This window comes from Leptodactylus fuscus, chromosome 4, assembly GCF_031893055.1.
Source record: "Leptodactylus fuscus isolate aLepFus1 chromosome 4, aLepFus1.hap2, whole genome shotgun sequence".
Classification (NCBI taxonomy): Eukaryota; Metazoa; Chordata; class Amphibia; order Anura; family Leptodactylidae; genus Leptodactylus; species Leptodactylus fuscus.
The window spans coordinates 80525038-80550546 of NC_134268.1; the positions used below are offsets into that span (position 1 = coordinate 80525038).

The following is a 25509-nucleotide window of genomic DNA, read 5'->3' on the forward strand; positions in this document are numbered from 1 at the left end:
TACAGGAAGCGACTAGAGGCTGTTATCTTTGCAAAAGGAGGATCTACTAAATATTAATATCACTTTTCTGTTGAGGTGCCCATACTTTTGCACTGGTCAAATTTTGGTTTAATGCATATTGCACATTTTCTGTTAGTACAATAAACCTCATTTCAATCCTGAAATATTACTGTGTCCATCAGTTATTAGATATATCAAACTGAAATGGCTGTTGCAAACACCAAAATATTTAGAACTAAAAATGATTAAGATTACTAGGGGTGCCCAAACTTTTTCATAGGACTGTATATGATAGGGTAACACATTCATAGTAAAGGTTGTCATGTATGTTTTACTACATTAGCTCTGCAGCACTTGTATTGATCTCCAGTCCATTGCTCAGGGTTTCTGAAGATGGACTCTCAGAGATCAGATCATGGAATTTACAATGGGGTTATCGCATTGAAACCAAGCCTTTAGGAAAGTTCATGTAGAAAGGATCTCCTAGTAATCTCTTCTAGAGGAAGGGAAGAACTCTTTAATCTATACTATACAGAGAGAGAATTGCTTACTAGAGAAATGATATCTTCAATGTGTGACTTCATGTTCTCTCACAACTAAATAATTTGCTGAATACATTTAGCGCCACTACCAACATACTACCGTAGCCATGCAGGAGCCGGTTATTTCAATATAACCAGCATTTTATCAAGATTCAGACAATATTTAAAACTATAGTCGTCTATGTAAAAATATGAAAGCTACTGTATCGTGCGCAAGTCAAGAAGCTATCTAAAAGAGAAAAACTAGTAACACATTATCTGACACACTCCAGACTTCCTGTAATTCATCTGGAAAAGGAAAACCTATGCCACTTTAAGGGTTTACCAAAATTAGACAGAAACTGAGAACGAGCTGCTGTTAGGAGAATTATAGTATATCGGTATTACTGAGAGCAGTTGCTCTAAATTTGCAAATTAAGATTATTAACATGAATAATAGAGATGAGCGAACACTAAAATGTTCGAGGTTCGAAATTCGATTCGAACAGCCGCTCAATGTTCGTGTGTTCGAATGGGTTTCGAACCCCATTATAGTCTATGGGGAACAGATACTCGTTAAGGGGGAAACCCAAATCCGTGTCTGGAGGGTCACCAAGTCCACTATGACACCCCAGGAAATGATGCCAACACCTCTGGAATGACACTGGGACAGCAGGGGAAGCATGTCTGGGGGCATCTAACACACCAAAGACCCTCTATTACCCCAACATCACAGCCTAACAACTACACACTTTACACACTCAATACCACCTCTCTGACAGTAGGAAAACACCTTGAAACATGTGTATTTGGCACTTGCAGTGAGGAGAGCTTGTCACCAGCAGTGAATTTGGCCCTTGTAGTAAGTTGAGGTTGGCACCAACATTTGTTTTGAAAATCAGGGTAGATTGAGCCTCTAACCAGCAGAGTTTGGGCAAATTCATGGTGGAGGGAGCCTCTAAACACCCCAGTTTGGGCAAATTCATGGTGGAGGGAGCCTCTAAAAACCCCAGTTTGGACCAATTCATGGTGGAGGGAGCCTCTAAAAACCCCCGTTTGGACCAATTCATGGTGGAGGGAGCCTCTAACCAGCCCAGTGTGGGCAAATTCATGGTGGAGGGAGCCTCTAAAAAACCCAGTTTGGACCAATTCATGGTGGAGGGAGCCTCTAACCAGCCCAGTTTGGGCAAATTCATGGTGGAGGGAGCCTCTAAAAAACCCAGTTTGGACCAATTCATGGTGGAGGGAGCCTCTAACCAGCCCAGTTTGGGCAAATTCATGGTGGAGGGAGCCTCTAACCAGCCCAGTTTGGACCAATTAATGGTGGAGGGAGCCTCTAACCAGCCCAGTTTGGACCAATTAATGGTGGAGGGAGCCTCTATCCAGCGCAGTTTGGACCAATTAATGGTGGAGGGAGCCTCTAACCAGCCCAGTTTGGACCAATTAATGGTGGAGGGAGCCTCTAACCACCCCAGTTTGGACCAATTCATGGTGGAGGGAGCCTCTAAACAGCCAAGTTTGGACCAATTCATGGTGGAGGGAGCCTCTAAACAGCCAAGTTTGGACCAATTCATGGTGGAGGGAGCCTCTAAAAACCCCAGTTTGGACCAATTCATGGTGGAGGGAGCCTCTAACCAGCCCAGTTTGGGCAAATTCATGGTGGAGGGAGCCTCTAAACAGCCCAGTTTGGGCAAATTCATGGTGGAGGGAGCCTCTAACCAGCCCAGTTTGGACCAATTAATGGTGGAGGGAGCCGCTAAACAGCCCAGTTTGGGCAAATTCATGGTGGAGGGAGCCTCTAAACAGCCCAGTTTGGACCAATTCATGGTGGAGGGAGCCTCTAAAAAACCCAGTTTGGACCAATTCATGGTGGAGGGAGCCTCTAAACAGCCCAGTTTGGGCAAATTCATGGTGGAGGGAGCCTCTAACCAGCCCAGTTTGGACCAATTAATGGTGGAGGGAGCCTCTAAACAGCCAAGTTTTGGGAAATTCATGGTGGAGGGAGCCTCTAACCAGCCCAGTTTGGACCAATTCATGGTGGAGGGAGCCTCTAAAAACCCCAGTTTGGGCAAATTCATGGTGGAGGGAGCCTCTAAAAAACCCAGTTTGGACCAATTCATGGTGGAGGGAGCCTCTAACCAGCCCAGTTTGGACCAATTAATGGTGGAGGGAGCCTCTAAACAGCCAAGTTTGGACCAATTCATGGTGGAGGGAGCCTCTAAAAACCCCAGTTTGGACCAATTCATGGTGGAGGGAGCCTCTAACCAGCCCAGTTTGGGCAAATTCATGGTGGAGGGAGCCTCTAAACAGCCCAGTTTGGGCAAATTCATGGTGGAGGGAGCCTCTAACCAGCCCAGTTTGGACCAATTAATGGTGGAGGGAGCCGCTAAACAGCCCAGTTTGGACCAATTCATGGTGGAGGGAGCCTCTAAAAACCCCAGTTTGGACCAATTCATGGTGGAGGGAGCCTCTAAAAAACCCAGTTTGGACCAATTCATGGTGGAGGGAGCCTCTAACCAGCCCAGTTTGGACCAATTAATGGTGGAGGGAGCCTCTAAACAGCCAAGTTTGGACCAATTCATGGTGGAGGGAGCCTCTAAAAACCCCAGTTTGGACCAATTCATGGTGGAGGGAGCCTCTAACCAGCCCAGTTTGGGCAAATTCATGGTGGAGGGAGCCTCTAAACAGCCCAGTTTGGGCAAATTCATGGTGGAGGGAGCCTCTAAACAGCCCAGTTTGGGCAAATTCATGGTGGAGGGAGCCTCTAAAAACCCCAGTTTGGACCAATTCATGGTGGAGGGAGCCTCTAAAAACCCCAGTTTGGACCAATTCATGGTGGAGGGAGCCTCTAACCAGCCCAGTTTGGACCAATTCATGGTGGAGGGAGCCTCTAAACAGCCCAGTTTGGGCAAATTCATGGTGGAGGGAGCCTCTAAAAACCCCAGTTTGGACCAATTCATGGTGGAGGGAGCCTCTAAAAACCCCAGTTTGGACCAATTCATGGTGGAGGGAGCCTCTAAAAACCCCAGTTTGGACCAATTCATGGTGGAGGGAGCCTCTAAAAAACCCAGTTTGGACCAATTCATGGTGGAGGGAGCCTCTAACCAGCCCAGTTTGGACCAATTCATGGTGGAGGGAGCCTCTAAAAACCCCAGTTTGGACCAATTCATGGTGGAGGGAGCCTCTAAACAGCCCAGTTTGGACCAATTCATGGTGGAGGGAGCCTCTAAAAACCCCAATTTGGACCAATTCATGGTGGAGGGAGCCTCTAACCAGCCCAGTTTGGGCAAATTCATGGTGGAGGGAGCCTCTAACCAGCCCAGTTTGGACCAATTAATGGTGGAGGGAGCCTCTAACCAGCCCAGTTTGGACCAATTAATGGTGGAGGGAGCCTCTAACCAGCCCAGTTTGGACCAATTCATGGTGGAGGGAGCCTCTAAACAGCCAAGTTTGGACCAATTCATGGTGGAGGGAGCCTCTAAAAACCCCAGTTTGGACCAATTCATGGTGGAGGGAGCCTCTAACCAGCCCAGTTTGGGCAAATTCATGGTGGAGGGAGCCTCTAAACAGCCCAGTTTGGGCAAATTCATGGTGGAGGGAGCCTCTAACCAGCCCAGTTTGGACCAATTAATGGTGGAGGGAGCCGCTAAACAGCCCAGTTTGGGCAAATTCATGGTGGAGGGAGCCTCTAAACAGCCCAGTTTGGACCATTTCATGGTGGAGGGAGCCTCTAAAAAACCCAGTTTGGACCAATTCATGGTGGAGGGAGCCTCTAAACAGCCCAGTTTGGGCAAATTCATGGTGGAGGGAGCCTCTAACCAGCCCAGTTTGGACCAATTAATGGTGGAGGGAGCCTCTAAACAGCCAAGTTTTGGGAAATTCATGGTGGAGGGAGCCTCTAACCAGCCCAGTTTGGACCAATTCATGGTGGAGGGAGCCTCTAAAAACCCCAGTTTGGGCAAATTCATGGTGGAGGGAGCCTCTAAAAAACCCAGTTTGGACCAATTCATGGTGGAGGGAGCCTCTAAAAAACCCAGTTTGGACCAATTCATGGTGGAGGGAGCCTCTAAAAAACCCAGTTTGGACCAATTCATGGTGGAGGGAGCCTCTAACCAGCCCAGTTTGGACCAATTAATGGTGGAGGGAGCCTCTAAACAGCCAAGTTTGGACCAATTCATGGTGGAGGGAGCCTCTAAAAACCCCAGTTTGGACCAATTCATGGTGGAGGGAGCCTCTAACCAGCCCAGTTTGGGCAAATTCATGGTGGAGGGAGCCTCTAAACAGCCCAGTTTGGGCAAATTCATGGTGGAGGGAGCCTCTAAACAGCCCAGTTTGGGCAAATTCATGGTGGAGGGAGCCTCTAAAAACCCCAGTTTGGACCAATTCATGGTGGAGGGAGCCTCTAAAAACCCCAGTTTGGACCAATTCATGGTGGAGGGAGCCTCTAAAAAACCCAGTTTGGACCAATTCATGGTGGAGGGAGCCTCTAAACAGCCCAGTTTGGGCAAATTCATGGTGGAGGGAGCCTCTAAAAACCCCAGTTTGGACCAATTCATGGTGGAGGGAGCCTCTAAAAACCCCAGTTTGGACCAATTCATGGTGGAGGGAGCCTCTAAAAACCCCAGTTTGGACCAATTCATGGTGGAGGGAGACTCTAAAAAACCCAGTTTGGACCAATTCATGGTGGAGGGAGCCTCTAACCAGCCCAGTTTGGACCAATTCATGGTGGAGGGAGCCTCTAAAAACCCCAGTTTGGACCAATTCATGGTGGAGGGAGCCTCTAAACAGCCCAGTTTGGACCAATTCATGGTGGAGGGAGCCTCTAAAAACCCCAATTTGGACCAATTCATGGTGGAGGGAGCCTCTAACCAGCCCAGTTTGGACCAATTCATGGTGGAGGGAGCCTCTAACCAGCCCAGTTTGGGCAAATTCATGGTGGAGGGAGCCTCTAAAAACCCCAATTTGGACCAATTCATGGTGGAGGGAGCCTCTAAACAGCCCAGTTTTGGCAAATTCATGGTGGAGGGAGCCTCTAAAAACCCCAGTTTGGACCAATTCATGGTGGAGGGAGCCTCTAACCAGCCCAGTTTGGGCAAATTCATGGTGGAGGGAGCCTCTAACCAGCAGAGTTGTGGGAAAGCAGGGTGGAGGGAGCCTCTAACCAGCAGAGTTGGTGGAAATCAGTGTGGAGGGAGCCTCTAACCAGCAGAGTTGGGGGAAATCATGTTGGAGGGAGCCTAGTATTAGCAGAATTGTGCAACGCTTATGGTGGATGAGTATGAGGATGCGGAGGAATTGGAGAGGTTGAGTACAGACATGGAGTTTCATGTTGGGGTGCTTTACACAGGTGGGCACAAAAATGAAGGCTCTATCCAGTGGTGGTTCATTTTTATCAAAGTGAGCCGGTCGGCACTCTCAGCTGACAGACGGGTGCGCTTGTCAGTGATGATGCCACCGGCTGCACTGAACACCCTCTCAGATAGGACGCTGGCGGCAGGACAGGACAGCACCTCCAAGGCATATAGGGCAAGTTCAAGCCACAGGTCCAACTTCGACACCCAATACGTGTAGGGCGCAGAGGGGTCGGAGAGGACAGGGCTGTGGTCGGAAAGGTATTCCCGCAACATGCGCCTATACTTCTCACGCCTGGTGACACTAGGACCCTCCGTGGCGGCACTTTGGCGAGGGGGTGCCATCAAGGTGTCCCAGACCTTAGACAGTGTGCCCCTCGTTTGTGTGGACCGGTGAGAACTTGGTTGCCTACTGGAGGAACTGCCCTCCCTGCCGCCAACGTCACATGCTGGAAACATCTCCATCATATTCTGCACCAATTGCCTGTGGCAAGCATTGATGCGATTGGCCCTCCCCTCTACCGGAATAAAAGACGAGATGTTGTTTTTATACCGGGGGTCAAGGATAGCAAAGATCCAGTACTGGTTGTCCTCCATGATTTTGACAATACGCTTGTCGGTTGTAAAGCACCCCAACATGAACTCAGCCATGTCTGCCACAGTGTTAGTTGGCATGACTCCTCTGGCCCCACCGGAAAGTTCAATCTCCATTTCCTCCTCATCCTCCATGTCTACCCATCCGCGCTGCAACAATGGGACGATTCGAAGTTGCCCGGAAGCCTCCTGTATCACCATCACATCATCGGACAACTCTTCTTCCTCCTCCTCCTCCTCCTCCTCCTCCATTAAACGCAGTGAAGCGGACAGATGTGTGGACCTACTCTCCAGCTGTGACGGATCGGATGCTATCCCTAACTCCTCTGTGTGATCTGAGTTATCCCTGATGTCAATCAGGGATTCTCTCAGAACACACAAGAGCGGGATTGTAAGGCTCACCATCGCATCCTCAGAGCTCACCCTCCTTGTGGACTCCTCAAAGACCCGTAGGATGTCACAAAGGTCTCTCATCCATGGCCACTCATGGATGTGAAACTGAGGCAGCTGACTTTGTGGCACCCTAGGGTTTTGTAGCTGGTATTCCATCAAAGGTCTCTGCTGCTCAACCACTCTATTCAACATCTGAAACGTTGAGTTCCAGCGTGTGGGGACGTCGCACAAAAGCCGGTGTTGTGGCACATGCAGGCGTTGCTGGAGAGATTTTAAGCTAGCAGCGGCTACTGTCGACTTGCGAAAGTGGGCGCACATGCGCCGCACTTTCACCAGTAGCTCTGGAACATTGGGGTAGCTCTTTAGGAAACGTAGCACCACTAGGTTGAAGACGTGGGCCAGGCATGGAACATGTTGGAGTCCGGCAAGCTCCAGAGCTGCTACCAGGTTCCGGCCGTTATCACAAACGACCATGCCTGGGCCCAGGTGCAGCGGCTCAAACCATATTGCCGTCTCATCGAGGAGGGCATCCCTCACCTCGGAGGCAGTGTGCTGTCTGTCCCCCAAGCTGATCAGCTTCAGCACAGCCTGCTGACGTCTACCAACGCCAGTGCTGCAACGTTTCCAACTCGTAGCTGGGGTCAATCTAACAGCGGAGGAGGAGGCGGTGGCGGAGGAGGAGGCGGTAGAGGAGGAGGAGGAGGGGGGTGTTCTTCTCGTGTCCCTGCCAGGAATGTTAGGCGGGGAGACGAGGTACACCGGGCCAGTTTGGGAAGCAGTCCCAGCCTCAACTACATTCACCCAGTGTGCCATCAGTGAAATGTAGCGTCCCTGTCCGCATGCACTTGTCCACGCGTCGGTGGTCAAGTGGACCTTTGTGCAAAGCGCGGAACTAAGGGCCCGCCTGATGTTGAGTGACACGTGCTGGTGCAAGGCGGGGACAGCACACCAGGAGAAGTAGTGACGGCTAGGGACGGCATAGCGAGGTGCCGCAGTTGCCATCAGGTCCAGGAAGGCGGGAGTTTCAACAAGCCGGAACGCCAACATCTCCTGGGCCAGCAGTTTAGCGATGTTGGCGTTCAAGGCTTGCGCGTGTGGGTGGTTAGCAGTGTATTTCTGCCGCCGCTCCAATGTCTGAGAGATGGTGGGTTGTTGTAAAGAAACGCCTGATGGTGCCTTTGATGGTGCAGGAGAAGGAGATAAGACAGGACCAGGGGAGGATGAGGTAGAAGTCAACAAAGTGGCGGAGGCAGATGAAGTGGTGTCCTGGCTCGTCCTCTGGAGTGCATCGCCAGCACAGTCAGCAGTGGCAGTGGCAGAGGCAGAGGCAGTGGCAGAGGCAGTGGCAGTGGCGTGAACGGCAGGCGGCCTTTGTCCTGCCGTTGCTGCCTGCCACTGATTCCAGTGCTTGGATTCCAAATAACGGCGCATTGAAGTGGTGGACAGGTTGCTCTTCTCAGAGCCCCTAATCAATTTCGAGAGGCAAATTGTGCAGACAACACTATATCTGTCCTCGGCGCATTCCTTGAAAAAACTCCACACCTTCGAGAAACGTGCCCTCGAGGTGGGAGTTTTTCGGGGCTGGGTACGAACTGGAACATCTTGGGAGATTCCGGGTGTGGCCTGGCTTCGCCTAAGCTGCTGACCTCTGCCTCTGCCTCTAGCTACCCTTTTTGGTGCTGCACCTGCCTCAACATCCACACTACTTTCCCCGCTTGACATCCCCCCTGTCCAGGTCGGGTCAGTGTCCTCATCATCCACCACTTCCTCTTCCAACTCCTGTCTCATCTCCTCCTCCCGCACAATGCGCCGGTCAACTGGATGCCCTGACGGCAACTGCGTCACATCATCGTCGATGAGGGTGGGTTGCTGGTCATCCACCACCAAATCGAACGGAGATGGAGGAGACTCTAGTGTTTGAGCATCTGGACACAGATGCTCCTCTGTTAGGTTCGTGGAATCGTGACGTGGAGAGGAAGGTTGAGGGACAATGAAAGGAGCGGAGAACAGCTCTGGGGAGCAGGGACAGTTTGGGTTATTGTTCTGTAAAGCTTCGGAATTTTGGGAGGAAGGAAGACAAGACTGTTGGGTAATAGGAGGAGAGGAGGCAGAGTCTGACTGGCTGCTGGACAATGTGCTGTAAGCGTTCTCTGACAGCCATTGCAAGACCTGTTCCTGGTTCTCGGGCCTACTAAGGTTTGTACCCTGCAGTTTAGTTAATGTGGCAAGCAACCCTGGAACTGTGGAGTGGCGCAATGCTTGCTGCCCCACAGGAGTAGGCACGGGACGCCCTGTGGCTTCACTGCTACCTTGCTCCCCAGAACCATTCCCCCGACCTCGCCCACGGCCTCGTCCACGTCCCTTTCCGGGAGCCTTGCGCATTTTGAATTCCTAGTTAGAAATTGGCACTGTATACCAGTAGTAAAAATTGTGGGTGCACATAACCCCAATATATTCTTTGAATTACCAGTCAGAAACTGGCACTATATGGCAGTAGCAAGAAATGAGGGTATTTGTATTCCCAATATATTCTTTGAATTACCAGTCAGAAACTGGCACTATATGGCAGTAGCAAGAAATGAGGGTATTTGTATTCCCAATATATTCTTTGAATTCCCAGTCAGACAATGGCACTGTATACCAGTAGTAAAAATTGTGGGTGCACGTAACCCCAATATATTCTTTGAATTCCCAGTCAGACACTGGCACTATATGGCAGTAGCAAGAAATGAGGGTATTTGTATTCCCAATATATTCTTTGAATTCCCAGTCAGACAATGGCACTGTATACCAGTAGTAAAAATTGTGGGTGCACGTAACCACAATATATTCTTTGAATTACCAGTCAGAAACTGGCACTATATGGCAGTAGCAAGAAATGAGGGTATTTATAACCCCAATATATTCTTTGAATTCCCAGTCAGACAATGGCACTGTATACCAGTAGTAAAAATTGTGGGTGCACGTAACCCCAATATATTCTTTGAATTCCCAGTCAGACACTGGCACTATATGGCAGTAGCAAGAAATGAGGGTATTTGTATTCCCAATATATTCTTTGAATTCCCAGTCAGACAATGGCACTGTATACCAGTAGTAAAAATTGTGGGTGCACGTAACCCCAATATATTCTTTGAATTACCAGTCAGAAACTGGCACTATATGGCAGTAGCAAGAAATGAGGGTATTTGTATTCCCAATATATTCTTTGAATTCCCAGTCAGACAATGGCACTGTATACCAGTAGTAAAAATTGTGGGTGCACGTAACCACAATATATTCTTTGAATTACCAGTCAGAAACTGGCACTATATGGCAGTAGCAAGAAATGAGGGTATTTATAACCCCAATATATTCTTTGAATTCCCAGTCAGACAATGGCACTGTATACCAGTAGTAAAAATTGTGGGTGCACGTAACCCCAATATATTCTTTGAATTCCCAGTCAGACACTGGCACTATATGGCAGTAGCAAGAAATGAGGGTATTTGTATTCCCAATATATTCTTTGAATTCCCAGTCAGACAATGGCACTGTATACCAGTAGTAAAAATTGTGGGTGCACGTAACCCCAATATATTCTTTGAATTACCAGTCAGAAACTGGCACTATATGGCAGTAGCAAGAAATGAGGGTATTTGTATTCCCAATATAATCTTTGAATTCCCAGTCAGACAATGGCACTGTATACCAGTAGTAAAAATTGTGGGTGCACGTAACCCCAATATATTCTTTGAATTCCCAGTCAGACACTGGCACTATATGGCAGTAGCAAGAAATGAGGGTATTTGTATTCCCAATATATTCTTTGAATTCCCAGTCAGACAATGGCACTGTATACCAGTAGTAAAAATTGTGGGTGCACGTAACCCCAATATATTCTTTGAATTACCAGTCAGACACTGGCACTATATGGCAGTTGCAAGAAATGAGGGTATTTATAACCCCAATATATTCTTTGAATTCCCAGTCAGAGAATGGCACTGTATACCAGTAGTAAAAATTGTGGGTGCACGTAACCCCAATATATTCTTTGAATTACCAGTCAGAAACTGGCACTATATGGCAGTAGCAAGAAATGAGGGTATTTGTATTCCCAATATATTCTTTGAATTCCCAGTCAGACAATGGCACTGTATACCAGTAGTAAAAATTGTGGGTGCACGTAACCCCAATATATTCTTTGAATTCCCAGTCAGACACTGGCACTATATGGCAGTAGCAAGAAATGAGGGTATTTGTATTCCCAATATATTCTTTGAATTCCCAGTCAGACAATGGCACTGTATACCAGTAGTAAAAATTGTGGGTGCACGTAACCCCAATATATTCTTTGAATTCCCAGTCAGACACTGGCACTATATGGCAGTAGCAAGAAATGAGGGTATTTGTATTCCCAATATATTCTTTGAATTCCCAGTCAGACAATGGCACTGTATACCAGTAGTAAAAATTGTGGGTGCACGTAACCCCAATATATTCTTTGAATTCCCAGTCAGACACTGGCACTATATGGCAGTAGCAAGAAATGAGGGTATTTGTATTCCCAATATATTCTTTGAATTCCCAGTCAGACAATGGCACTGTATACCAGTAGTAAAAATTGTGGGTGCACGTAACCCCAATATATTCTTTGAATTCCCAGTCAGACACTGGCACTATATGGCAGTAGCAAGAAATGAGGGTATTTATAACCCCAATATATTCTTTGAATTCCCAGTCAGACAATGGCACTGTATACCAGTAGTAAAAATTGTGGGTGCACGTAACCCCAATATATTCTTTGAATTCCCAGTCAGACACTGGCACTATATGGCAGTAGCAAGAAATGAGGGTATTTGTATTCCCAATATATTCTTTGAATTCCCAGTCAGACAATGGCACTGTATACCAGTAGTAAAAATTGTGGGTGCACGTAACCCCAATATATTCTTTGAATTCCCAGTCAGACACTGGCACTATATGGCAGTAGCAAGAAATGAGGGTATTTGTATTCCCAATATATTCTTTGAATTCCCAGTCAGACAATGGCACTGTATACCAGTAGTAAAAATTGTGGGTGCACGTAACCACAATATATTCTTTGAATTACCAGTCAGAAACTGGCACTATATGGCAGTAGCAAGAAATGAGGGTATTTATAACCCCAATATATTCTTTGAATTCTCAGTCAGACAATGGCACTGTATACCAGTAGTAAAAATTGTGGGTGCACGTAACCCCAATATATTCTTTGAATTCCCAGTCAGACACTGGCACTATATGGCAGTAGCAAGAAATGAGGGTATTTGTATTCCCAATATATTCTTTGAATTCCCAGTCAGACAATGGCACTGTATACCAGTAGTAAAAATTGTGGGTGCACGTAACCCCAATATATTCTTTGAATTACCAGTCAGAAACTGGCACTATATGGCAGTAGCAAGAAATGAGGGTATTTGTATTCCCAATATATTCTTTGAATTCCCAGTCAGACAATGGCACTGTATACCAGTAGTAAAAATTGTGGGTGCACGTAACCACAATATATTCTTTGAATTCCCAGTCAGACACTGGCACTATATGGCAGTAGCAAGAAATGAGGGTATTTGTATTCCCAATATATTCTTTGAATTCCCAGTCAGACAATGGCACTGTATACCAGTAGTAAAAATTGTGGGTGTATATAGCCCCAATTCTATTGCTAGGGGACTTGCAGGGTATTTCTGGGGTGAAGGTGGGGGGGCACACCGTTGGAACGGGTATCGGGGTATATATCGGGTATACGGGAATACACTGACAGTGTATTCCATTCAGGATCCTGGGAAAGCTGGGTTGCGGCGATTGAGCCCGTCAGTGCCACGTTACACTGACAAGCTTCTCCCTGGAATTTAGCTCTTACAAGAGCTGTTGTGGTTGTCTTCTCCTTCCTATCCTAGCCTGTCCCTGCCTACCCAGAATCTAAGCCCTAGCTAGCTGGACGGAAACCTCCGTCCTCGGTGAATTGCAAGCTCAGAATGACGCGAACCTGGGCGGCGCTGTTCTTTTAAATTAGAGGTCACATGTTTTCGGCAGCCAATGGGTTTTGCCTACTTTTCTCAACGTCACCGGTGTCGTAGTTCCTGTCCCACCTACCCTGCGCTGTTATTGGAGCAAAAAAGGCGCCAGGGAAGGTGGGAGGGGAATCGAGTAATGGCGCACTTTACCACGCGGTGTTCGATTCGATTCGAACATGCCGAACAGCCTAATATCCGATCGAACATGAGTTCGATAGAACACTGTTCGCTCATCTCTAATGAATAACAAATAACTGCCCATTTCAGCCATGAACTTTAATCCCTTAAAGATCAAACTAATTTTTGTTTTTGTGTATCTTTTCCTCCCCATCTTCCAAGATATATATATATATATATATATATATATATATATATATATATATATATATTTGGTTTATAGAATCACATGATGGCTTAAAGTTTGTGAGATGAACTGTATTTTGTTGTGGTACCATTCAATATCCTGTATAATCTACTGGGAAGATGGAAAAAATAAATAAATAAATAAAAAAAATTGTTCCGACAGCTGTAAATTTTTCGTATTTACATGTATGGAGCTGGGTAAGGAATCTTTTTATGCGGGACAAGATGTAGTTTTTATTGATACCATTTGGGGGAAGGTCTGATGGTTTGATCACTTTTTATAAAAAAAAAAAAAAAACGTTTAGGAGACAAAGTGTTGAAAATGTTACATTTTTTTCCCTACTCCGACATTCACCATATGAGATAAATATTTTTATATTTTTTGAGTATTTTTCAGCACAGAGATACCCAAAGAATTTATGTTTATTTATATGTGATCTATGGAAAGGAGTGTGATTTGAACTTTTGTATTTTTGTGTTTTTTTTTTTTTTCCTTTCAGACCCCTAGAACCTTAAACTCTAGGGAGTCTGATCACCTATGCAATACACTGCAATACGAATATATTGCAGTGTATAGTAAAATACATTGCCTTCTATTACACACTGCCAATGGCAAAGGGGTCAAATGCCTGGCATCAGAAAAAAACAAAAAACTACTGCACAATATCTATTTTTGCTCTACATCAAGGGTGGGCAATAAATTTTCCCATGGGGCCGCATGAGAAATTGAAACAGTTCTAGAGGGCTATGAGTGCTGTGGCAAATTTAGCTCCACCCTTCTATGTTGACTCTGCCCATTCTCAATCATTTTTCCATGTGCCCGCACAAAGTATAATCCTCCTACAGTCACCCTAACATTATACACCCCCACATTATAATGTTTCCCTCCAAATGTCCTACAGTATTAAGTCCCTCTCCAGGTGCTCCAGTTTAAACTGGAGGAAACTAGAGGGAAACATTAAACTAGGGCAGCTAGAGGGGGACATTAAACAGTGAGGGTAGTTGGAGGGGGACATTAAACTTGGGGGAAATAGAGGCAGACATGTCCCCCTCCATCTATCCCCCACAGTTTAATATGCTCCTCCATTTGCCCCCAGTTTAATGTCACCCTCCATCTGCCTTCAGTGTAACTGCCCCTACATCTGCCCCCAGTTCCCTCCTCTTACTCACATATACTCTCTCTTCTCTCCTTATCCTCCTTCTGTCTTCATTGTCAGTAGCTGGCTCTTCCTGTTTAACAGCAACCACACTGTCCCGTGTGGCTCCACCCACTAATGAGTCTTAACCTATCCTAGTTGAGCTAAAGGACCTGTGATGACATCATCAGATCCTTTAGTAAATTTACCATTCGGCATCTACTTTTATCCCACAAGCTACTGTGGCCCGGCCAGAACCAGTCAGACGGCCGGATGTGGCCCACAGGCCGTACATTGTCCAGGTCTGCTCTACACCATAGGGCCATTGTGTGGAAGTTTGAAAAAAAAAAAAAAAAAAAAAAAAAGGTTTTCTTTTAACCCAACATTTCTTTATTAAATTGGCTGCTGTGTACAGACAGGTAAGTGCCAAACAAACCTACCCGAAAGTTAGTGCATGGAGAGCTGATTTAGGTTGCAGGACCAAAAACAAAATGCTAGAGACTGTACACAACTTCAACATCTAGTACTGACAGTTGCAGTAACAATAGTGCTGAAAGGCAGCAGATCTTATTGCAGACATGTGACAGTAGCAGAAATAGATTTACTAATGTTGTGCATCATACACAGATCTAGTGGCTAGGAATTTAGAAGCTAGAATACAGGGAAAGGCCTCGCTCAAATCAACGTTTGTATTCAATCTGGGAGACAACGCATGAGGACCCCCTCGAACGAAATACTGAACACAACTGCAAGCAGTGTGCCAGAGAAAGCACACAGACCCCATAGACTATAATGGGATCCGTGTGCTTGCCACCAGATCTCTGCAGGGATCATGTGGACAGGAAAGTAGTTCACAATCTACTTTCCTGTCTGCATGATTCGTGCAGGCAGCACGTGGCCAGCACATGGACCCCATTATAATCTATGGGGTCTGTGTGTTTTCTCTGCACAACGCTTGCAGTTGTGTTCGGTAGTCCGTTCGGGGGGGGTCCTCATATGGACTCCCATGGATGGAATACCAGCGCAGATGTGAACAAAGGGTAAGGCCTGGTTCACATCTGTATTTGGCAAATCCGTTTGAAATCAGTATTTAACATTTTCATAAACTGATTTCAAATGGTCCAGATGAAAACCCATTGATTTCAATCAGTAAGGGTTCGTTCACATCTGTGCCCGGGGTCTCCATTATACAGGTTTCCGTTTCCTGCCCGAAACTGGGCGGGAAACGGAAACCTGCAGGCATTTTTCAATCCCATTCAAATGAATGGGTTTGAAAATTGTCCGGCTATGAGCGCCGGTGAGCGTTTTATGTTCACCGCAGTGAAACCGCTTTTTGGTTTTTTTTTAACCGGACACAAAGTCGGACATGCAGTAATCAGTTTGTGCCATTCCATCTGGTTTCAGTTTTTTTGTGCGGAGAGAAAAGTAGAATTTGCAGGACTTTGTCTCCGTACTGAAAATAAGGATTCGAGACGGACAGCAAACAATCAGTTTTGTTTTAACATTGTCTATGTCTTTTTTTTCTGTATGCCTATATTGTCTATGGAAAACTGATTATAAACTGATTACATACTGACGCTATGTTCACATCTGCGTTCTGGTCTCCGGGTCCGGCCGTGAAAGCTGGTGAGCGTTTTATGCTCTCCGCCGCAAAACCGGACACAGAGTACTGCATGTCCGACTCTGTGTCTGGATTTTAAAAAAACGGTTTCGCGGCAGAGAGCATAAAACGCTCACCGGTGATCACGGCCGGACAGCTTTCTCACCCATTCAAATGAATGGGTGAGAAAGAGTCCTGCAGGTTTCCGTCTCCTGCCCCTGTTTTGTGCAGGAAACGGAAACCTGCAGAACGGAGACCGGGCGCAGATGTGAACGAGCCCTGATAGGTCCATTTTGCACCTAGAATAAATCAATTCCATGGTGCTGTAAAGCTGAATAAGTAGTTTACATATAAATTGTACAAATGTGATAAACACAAATCTACTGAAGCTTGTTGACTGAAATGGTACAGTAGGGAATGAGTGATCCTGCCCATGACAGCATCTAATCTACATAATCTAAAATGGCCTTCACTGGTCAAACATTTCAGGAAGTAAGTTTTTACTGACTGCTGAAAAACAGTTTCATGCTGATAATAAGAGAAGCAGTCTACCATTTCCCCCAAGCATATTATTTAACTGTCACCACCTTGTTACAGAGCCTGATAAACATCATAGCTTTGTTATATATGTAACTTTTGTAGATTTGGAGAAAAAAAAAACAACTTTAAAGTCTTATGCAAGTGAGCCAGTTGGTGCACTGGGGGTGGGCCTTCAGCTCCCTGGAGCACTGCTCTTACCACTCAGACCCCTACCATTATCTGCCTGAGCCTGGTGCAGTATAAGCACAACAATAATACAGCCAAATATAACATTTCCCTAAATGGACACATTAATGCTTTTTGCACAAATCAAGGACCAATTTTAGACTGACAACATATTATTTGCAAACAAAAGTAAATTATGTCTGAGCTTATCCACAATGGAGGACAAGCAGAGGTTTTGCGGTATACGGTACTTATAGGTTTATGAATAGCAGGTGTATGACATTTATAATGCTGACTACAGAAGCTAACCCCTTCATGACCTGTCATTTTCTCTGGTTCACCACCAAACACATGTTCAGGTTTTTCATACATGTAGACTGTAACATTTTTTTTGGTTTGGGTTATACAAATAACTTTTGTGTCTTTTTTTCAGAGATACTTAGGGATATATTTCTATATCACTTTTATTTTTGCAGAACCTCTGTATTTGTTTTTGACATTTTGTTTCCAATATCATAAAGTGCTATGGTAATTTAGTAAGTGACACAGGTTTATAGTTTTTTTTTGGTCTGTTTTGTCTGTTGCAAACAGCCGGCTCAATGGTCGGTTGCTTAAGGACATACAGGCACATCTCTGCATATATAGATGCCAACTGCCCGACATATATAGATGTATAAAAAAAAGAAATAGTCGAGAATCTACAATATTTTATCTCTGTACAGATTTGCATTACATTCAACAAAACCTTAAGCTTTAACATTTGATTGTTTTAAAAGGAGTCTGCCACTTGAATGCCAAACCAGCAAGGCACATCATCTGAATCAAAAGGTATTTTCCTCTCGTGAATCGCCGCCTCTGTGGCAGATATATGACTGTTTTGTCAATATGCAAATTAGCTGTTTGGAGCAACAATAGTATCACCGCTTTCCTTCTTAGAGCAATGGCTGGATTGATATGCTGGATTCTGGTGACAGACTTCCTTCAAGACAGTTATTTCTGTGTTTTTCAAGACACCGCCTATGGCACAGTGAGTAGTACTTTTGTATGTCGACTTACAGGATACAGTTTCTTATTCAGCAGTATGAATTAAGAGATGAATTTACACTACTTAATAGGTTCTCATGGACAAATATGACTCAGCCTGACAAATATTGAGAAAATCTAAAGTTCAAGTTAAGGTATAAAGAAGGTGATTCATCATCTTTAAGACCAAGGTACAAGAAAGTGCCTCAGAAACAGAGAATAACAGGTGAAGTGCTTTTCGTTGTTCTCCTCCACTCCTACTCTTAACTCATCAACTCGCTGGTAAACAAACCAGCAACTTAATGTTAATGACTCAAACTATTTTTTGGGAAAATGTTGTATAGGTATAGATACATGGATTTAGTTAGGAAATGTTCTAAAGTGACCATGTAAGCATTAAGACCAGGCCTATACTGCAACGTTTTATAGGGCTAATAATAGACCATAACTCTTACACTACTGTAGACCTGCAGTTCAACAAGATTGCATACAACTCAGTGCAAAGTTAGGGGAATAGTTAGTAGGATTAGAAAAAGTCACAGTGCAGCCTTATACTACAAGGTTTCCTTTCCTTGTCTTAAAGCTAAGGGTTGGTTCACACTAGCGCTTGTATTCCATCCGCAAGGAGTCCGCATGGAGACCCCCCCGGACAGAATGCAATCGCAATTGCAAGCGATGTGCTTGCAAAGCACATGGAGCCCATAGACTATAATGGGCTCCGTGTGCTTGCCGAGCACTGCCCGCACGAATGAATTGTGCGGGCAGTGTGCGGCAAGTACACGGAGCCTATTATAGTCTATGGGCTCCGTGTGCTTAACTGCATAGCGCTTGCATTAGCGTTGGTATTCCGTTCGGGGGGGGCTCTCCATGCGGACTCCTTGTGGACGGAATACAAGCGCTAGTGTGAACCAACCCTAAGCCCCACGTTGCAGAAGCACAGAATTTTTTGTTGCAGATTTTGTTGTGTTTTTTTTTTTTTTTTTTTTTTAGCCAAAGCCAAGAATGGCTACAAAAGGAATGTGAAATATCTAGGTAGCTCTTATACTTCTACCTTCTGCTCAACCCACTTCTGACTTTGGCTCATAAAACCGCAGCAAAATCTGCAACAAAAGTCACAGTGGTTCTGCAATGTTGAGCCTCAGTCTAAAAAAGGATCAAAAATAGTGATCAACTACAATACTGGATACAGTCTATGGACAAGAGCAGCAAGTTTCACGAAAAGATACAGACCTTTTTTCTAATTCCAGACAAAGCCTTTACATTCAATCGATAATTAGTAAGTGAAGGAATTATTAGAATGTTGGTGACAAGTAGTATTGCCCCTTTCCCCATTTTACATATGAAAAAAACACATAATAGGTATGTCTGAAAATATCCAAAGTGTAACCAATAGACAAGCGAAAAGAATAAAATAATACAACAAAAGAATATTGACAAAAAATTTACAACACACACAAAAATTAGGGGGCGTTCACACTTGCAGCCCTGTGCGCTCTGTGTCATTCCGTCGGGTTTCTGTCCTAGGCCCCCAGAGAAACTGGATAGTGGCAGTCAGTTTTAAAACCCCTCATTCAGTGTCTGTATGCGGCCTCTCCATGGGGAAACCTTTTTTTTGGCCGGACACAAAGTTCTGCATGTTCGAATTTGTGTCCAGCCAAATAAAAAAAAGGTTTCCCCGCGGAGAGGCTGCATACGGACACAGGCAATCACCTCTGTAAGACCATCAGTCTCCCTGTGACCTAAGCATCAGATCTAAGGGGGCGTTCACACTACCGTCTGTGTCCAAAAGGTAGTGTCCGCTCCTAGTGTCCGCTCAAAATCTGTCACGGACATTAGGAGTGGACACTAGCTGTGTCCGTGACACCTGTCATTTATTTAAATGGTGATCGGGTGCGTTCTTTTGCACTCCGTGCCCTTCCTTCCCTGTCCACAAGTGAAGATGTCCGACTTCTCAAGCGGACAGAAGAACCCTACATAAATAAATGACAGGTGTCACGGACACAGCTAGTGTCCGCTCCTAATGTCCGTGACAGATTTTGAGCGGACACTAGGAGCGGACACTACCTGTCGGACACTGACGGTAGTGTGAACGCCCCCTTAGTGGGATGCCAATTTATGTTGAATAGCATTCCCAAGTTTCTTTGTGAAGAAAAAGTAGTAAAATATTTTAAAAAACATAACTACATTAACCTTAATAGTCCACAGAAAAAAGTTAACCTCTATAATGCATGGTGAATAATGTAATAAAATATCAAAACACAGTGGCAGAAATGCTATTTTTACTCAACACCCTCCCCCCAAAAAAAATAATAGTAATAAAGCTTAGTCAATATATTATGAAAGGAAATCATCAAGACTGGCTACATACACTAAGCGGACTGTCATAAATAGGTAACAACAGAATGTAAGAAATGTTTCTTGATGAATTCCTGCCACCAATAAAATATACAAGCCCCCCTATAACTATATCTATGGACAAACTAAAGTGATATAAATATATACTAACAAGGAACATCTGCAAGGAGCTTGTATGTTCTCCCCGTGTTTACGTGGATTTCCTCCCTTTCTACAAAAGACATACTGGTAGGATAAAAAGTAAATAAAAATAAATTTTAAAAAATTGTACATTGTGATCCCTATATGGGGCTCACAATCTACATTTAAAAAATACATAAATATATATATATATATATATATATATATATATATATATATATATATATGAAATAAGTTATAATGGAAAAACAAATGCAATGCTGTGTCCTTAAGAGGTTATTATGTATTCTAGGATTAATGGTATTCTTACCTATTGTCTTTGAGTGTACATTTATAGAAGTGGTTTGGTTCTTGTCTTCTGATGAAAAATGGCACTGATAGAGTCCTTCATCAGTGATGGCACCTTGGTAGATTGTTAAAGTAATATTTCGGAGATCTGCACAATTCAAAAAACTGCGCTTAAGAAAATCAAAACCATATGACAGCAGTTTTCTTCCACTCATTTGACGCTCACAGTAAGCAACTAAGTCCATCTTCCCATTTGTAAATTTGTGCACAGTCACTTGGTTCACATCTCCTATTGAAGTGTATAGGAAGTTCAGTGTGATGTTCGAGTGTTCTTCGAAGGCTTGATGTGATGAGGGCACAATATGGCTCAAATTATCTACAAGCAAATAACCCAAATAAAAATATAGAAAATGTGGAATACAATAAATAAATAAATAAATCCTAAAATCACTTTAGTAAGAATACAAATACAATTGTGTGTCTAAAATAACTAATTACTGAAAAAAACTGTGATAAAAATATATATTAGATTCACAGCTGAAATGAGGCATAAAGGACATTGGAAGGGAAGGGCTCCACTGCTCCCACTGTTGTTTGTGAGTTAAACCAGGGAGATAGCTCACCATTTGAATATATAAAGTATATATATATATATATATATATATATATATATATATATATATATATATATATATATATGCTTTGTAAGCTGTGTTGCCTATAAATCACCTTGTCCTATCCTGATAAAGCTTTTGCATTTCAAAGACTGTAACTCCATCCTCTGCAAAGCTAGAGACCACTTACAATCAACAGTAGTCAGATTCTCTTATATGACTGAAGTCCAGCGACATAGGGCCAAGTTTCTGTATATGAAACGTAGACTATGTGCCCTTCTGATACAATACTGTATACTATACCCCGTGAAACTACTTGTCACTGCCCTGGGTGAAAGGCACATCTTTGAAAGAACAAAACAGACCCTCTCCTCTTTGATGATCCTGTTTGTTGCTGCTCTTGTGAGGCTGCACCCCTCCCCTTAATTTTTTAAAATTATTTCTTTTGCCTGTGATGTATTCCATACAATACACACTATTTTCAGGAGTTTTCTTACAGACACATGTGGAGGCTGTTGGCTTGGCTATCTCTAATGCAGCCCATTTACAGTAATTCCATGGGTGGGGGATTGACTCCTGCAGAGGTAACAGGGTTTCTGGTTTCTCAAGGCCTGGGATAGAGATGGCTGCAATGTGTTTCAGAGATGGTTGACGTGGTTGGGGTCTTCCTACTCTTGCTCTGCAATATAAAGTGTCGGACAGGGATAAAGATATATTGGGAATAATAGGTTATATGGGATACATATGCCTCCATGGTGGAATCCTCAGTTGCTTGAATTCATTAAGTTAACTGACTGGGAAGATAAAGGGATGTGCCCAATATCCCAGTTAGTGCAAGATGGAACCTTTAAGTTTGAGCAGTCTGCTTACTCTTGACCACATACGGTAGGTTCTCTTACCAGTATCTTCAGCTTAGGCAGCCAATTAGGGTCAGTCAAGATCTCATGATCTAACAGTAAGTGATCGTGTCATGCTGACAAGTATTTAACACTGCTATGGATGTACAGTGTTGGCCAAAAGTATTGGTACCCCTGCAATTCTGTCAGATAATACTAATTTTCTTCCAGTAAATGATTGCAAACACAAACTCTTTGGTATTAATATATTCATTTATTTTGCTTGCAATGAAAAAACACAAAAGAGAATGAAAAAAAAGTCAAATCATTGATCATTTTATACAAAACTCCAAAAATGGGCGGACAAAAGTATTGGCACCCTCAGCCTAATACTTGGTAGCACAACCTTTAGACAAAATAACTGCGAACAACCACTTCCAGTAACCATCAATGAGTGTCTTACAATGCTCTGCTGGAATTTTAGACCATTCTTCTTTGGCAAACTGCTCCAGGTCCCTGAGATGTGAAGGGTGCCTTCTCCAAACTGCCATTTTGAGATCTCTCTGCAGGTGTTTTATAGGATTCAGGTCTGGACTCATTGCTGGCCACTTTAGAAGTCTCCAGTGCTTTCTCTCAAACCATTTTCTAGTGCTTTTTGAAGAGTATTTTGGGCCATTGTCCTGCTGGAAGACCCATGACCTCTGAGGGAGACCCAGTTTTCTCACACTGGGCCCTACATTATGCTGCAAAATTTGTTGGTAGACTTCAGACTTCATAATGCCATGCACACGGTCAAACAGTCCAGTGCCAGAGGCAGCAAAGCAACCCCAGAACATCAGGGAACCTCCGCCATGTTTGACTGTAGGGACCGTGTTCTTTTCTTTGAAGGCCTCTTTTTTTTCCTGTAAACTCTATGTTGATGCCTTTTCCCAAAAAGCTCTACTTTTGTCTCATCTGACCAGAAAACATTCTTCCAAAACATTTTTGGCTTTCTCAGGTAAGTTTTGGCAAACTCCAGCCTGGCTTTTTTATGTCTCTGGGTAAGAAGTGGGGTCTTCCTGGGTATCCTACCATATAGTCCCTTTTCATTCAGACGCCGACGGATAGTACAGGTTGACATTGTTGTACCCTCGGACTGCAGGGCAGCTTGAACTTGTTTGGATGTAGTCGAGGTTCTTTATCCACCATCCGCACAATCTTGCATTGAAATCTCTCGTCAATTTTTCTTTTCCGTCCATATCTAAGGAGGTTAGCCACAGTGCCATGGGCTTTAAACTTCTTGATGACACTGCGCACGGTAGACACAGGAACATTCAGATCTTTGGAGATGGACTTGTAGCCTTGAGATTGCTCATGCTTCCTCACAATTTTGCTTCTCAAGTCCTCAGGCAGTTCTTTGGTCTTCTTTCTTTTCTCCATGCTCAATGTGGTACACACAAGGACACAGGACAGAGGTTGAGTCAACTTTAATCCATTTCAACTGGCTGCAAGTGTGATTTAGTTATTGCCACCACCTGTTAGGTGCCTCAGGTAAGTAACAGGTGCTGTTAATTACACAAATATGGAAAACATCACATGATTTTTCAAACAGTGCCAATACTTTTGTCCACCCCCTTTTTTATGTTTGGTGTGGAATTATATCTAATTTGGCTTTTTGACAATTCTTCTTCTGGTTTTCCATTGAAGACAAATTAAATGAAGATAATAATACCAAAGAATTTGTGATTGCAATCATTTTCTGGAAGAAAATGAGTATTATCTGACAGAATTGCAGGGGTGCCAATACTTTTGGCCAACACTGTATTAGCAGATAATTTTTGGACTCTGGATAACCCCTTTAAGAAATAAAAAAATCGATACATTGTGTCTGTGAAACCCTGGAGTGGGAGTTATAATATGACGAAAGAATTGTACTAGAAGTTAAGTTTACGGGGCAGCTACAAATTCAACAAATCTTATTTGCTTTATAACAATAAAAGACATTAGCAACTTCATGTCTACCGCAATTGTGAACCTTATCCATTGTACTTGTCGTCCTGCATTTATCTTTGTACTACTGAAACCATCTTAATTATGTCAGTAACATTTTGTAGCTTTAGCAATTACTGATGCCCTGAATTAAATAGAGAAGTTCACATGTAATGATGATAGTACTATAGAGATAGCTAAACAACTTCTAAAATGTTACATTTTAGCCAAAAATGACTTGAAATTATATTCAGTCAATTATTCAAACAATTATTTCAAGTAAACTTTAAATGGCTCATTGATAAGATTAGAAATGTTAGAAATCAGCAAAGAGTAGCACAAAAATTATTCCTGTGCTAGGTACTATACAAACCAAGGATAGCTAGGAAAATGAGTGTAGTGGTGTATTAACTGATGATATGCTAACATATGGGGGAGATTTTATAATGGAATTTCACAAGATGTGGGGTGTAATTCTCACCAAAAACTGACTTACATTTACTAATCCTACTAATATTATAAATGTGAAAGTTTGAATTTTTGTGTGTTTGGATGTTTGTGTGTTTGTTACTTGATCACACAAAAATGACTGAACGGATTTAGATTAAATTTGGCACATAGATAGTTTGTAACCTCAATTAACACATAGGCTACTTTTTATTCCAGTAAATGACATGGCTTCATGACTGTTATGAATTTATATTCACATACTATATTAAACTGCTCTTGGCAGCAGCCTTATCTCAGGTTCTGATAAAGCCGGGTCTGTTATCTCTCTATGTAAACACACAGCTAACTCTGAGTCCATTCTGTACATGAAGTTGCTCCAGGCAACATGCTGACAACTGGAAGGGAAAACTCCTTTAATCCAAATTGGCAGTTTGCCAATTTTAAACATGTCTGGAAAAAGAAAATCTAATTTGTCGCTAAATTCTAAAACCATGAGAGCTATAAAGGTAGCCAGAAGTCACAAAGTTTTCCTCAAGTGAAGCTCAGGGGGATCATCGATGCTAACAACATGCTCATTATATGGCATCCCAGGGAGCTGGTGAGATGCCAGAACATTCACAGGCACAGTATGGGGAACAAGTTCAGTGGCAGGCCAGCTTGAGAGCTGCTGAAATGCCAGAGCAGGCGGATCATCGATGCCAACAATACGCTCATTATATGGCATCCCAGCAAGCTTCTGGGCACAGCGTGAGGAATGAGTTCAGCAGCAGGCCAGGTTGAGAGCTGCCGAAATACTGGAACAGGTGAAGCATTGACGGCAGCAATTTGCTGAATATAGGTGGATCATCGACGCCAAGAACATGCAGACAAAGTCACGGGCAGAGACTAGTTATTTAATATACATATTACACCTTGTTTAAAAAAGGAGTTTTTTTTGTCATTGAGCCAAATAGGAATACCTATTGTAAAAATAAATAAATGAAAAAATGTAGGACATAAGGTGGGGTATTGTAGTTCTCTCCAGATATGGTACAACAGGACTGTCTGCTCTTCTAGTGCATTTACAATGGAGCAACATATTATATATGAACCTCAATTACAAGGGAAATCAGCAAAACATTATGTAATGTTAAAAT

At 43.7% G+C, this 25509-nt stretch overlaps 1 protein-coding gene across 1 annotated transcript in view; it reads right to left on the reverse strand.

Moving 5' to 3' along the window:
• Positions 1-25509, reverse strand: part of CD226 (CD226 molecule) — a 56006-nt gene that overhangs the window by 21732 nt on the left and 8765 nt on the right. Inside the window, exon 3 of the mRNA XM_075270776.1 lies at positions 20528-20881. Within this exon, the coding sequence (XP_075126877.1) occupies positions 20528-20881 (354 nt within the window). The remainder of the gene's footprint in view (positions 1-20527; positions 20882-25509) is intronic.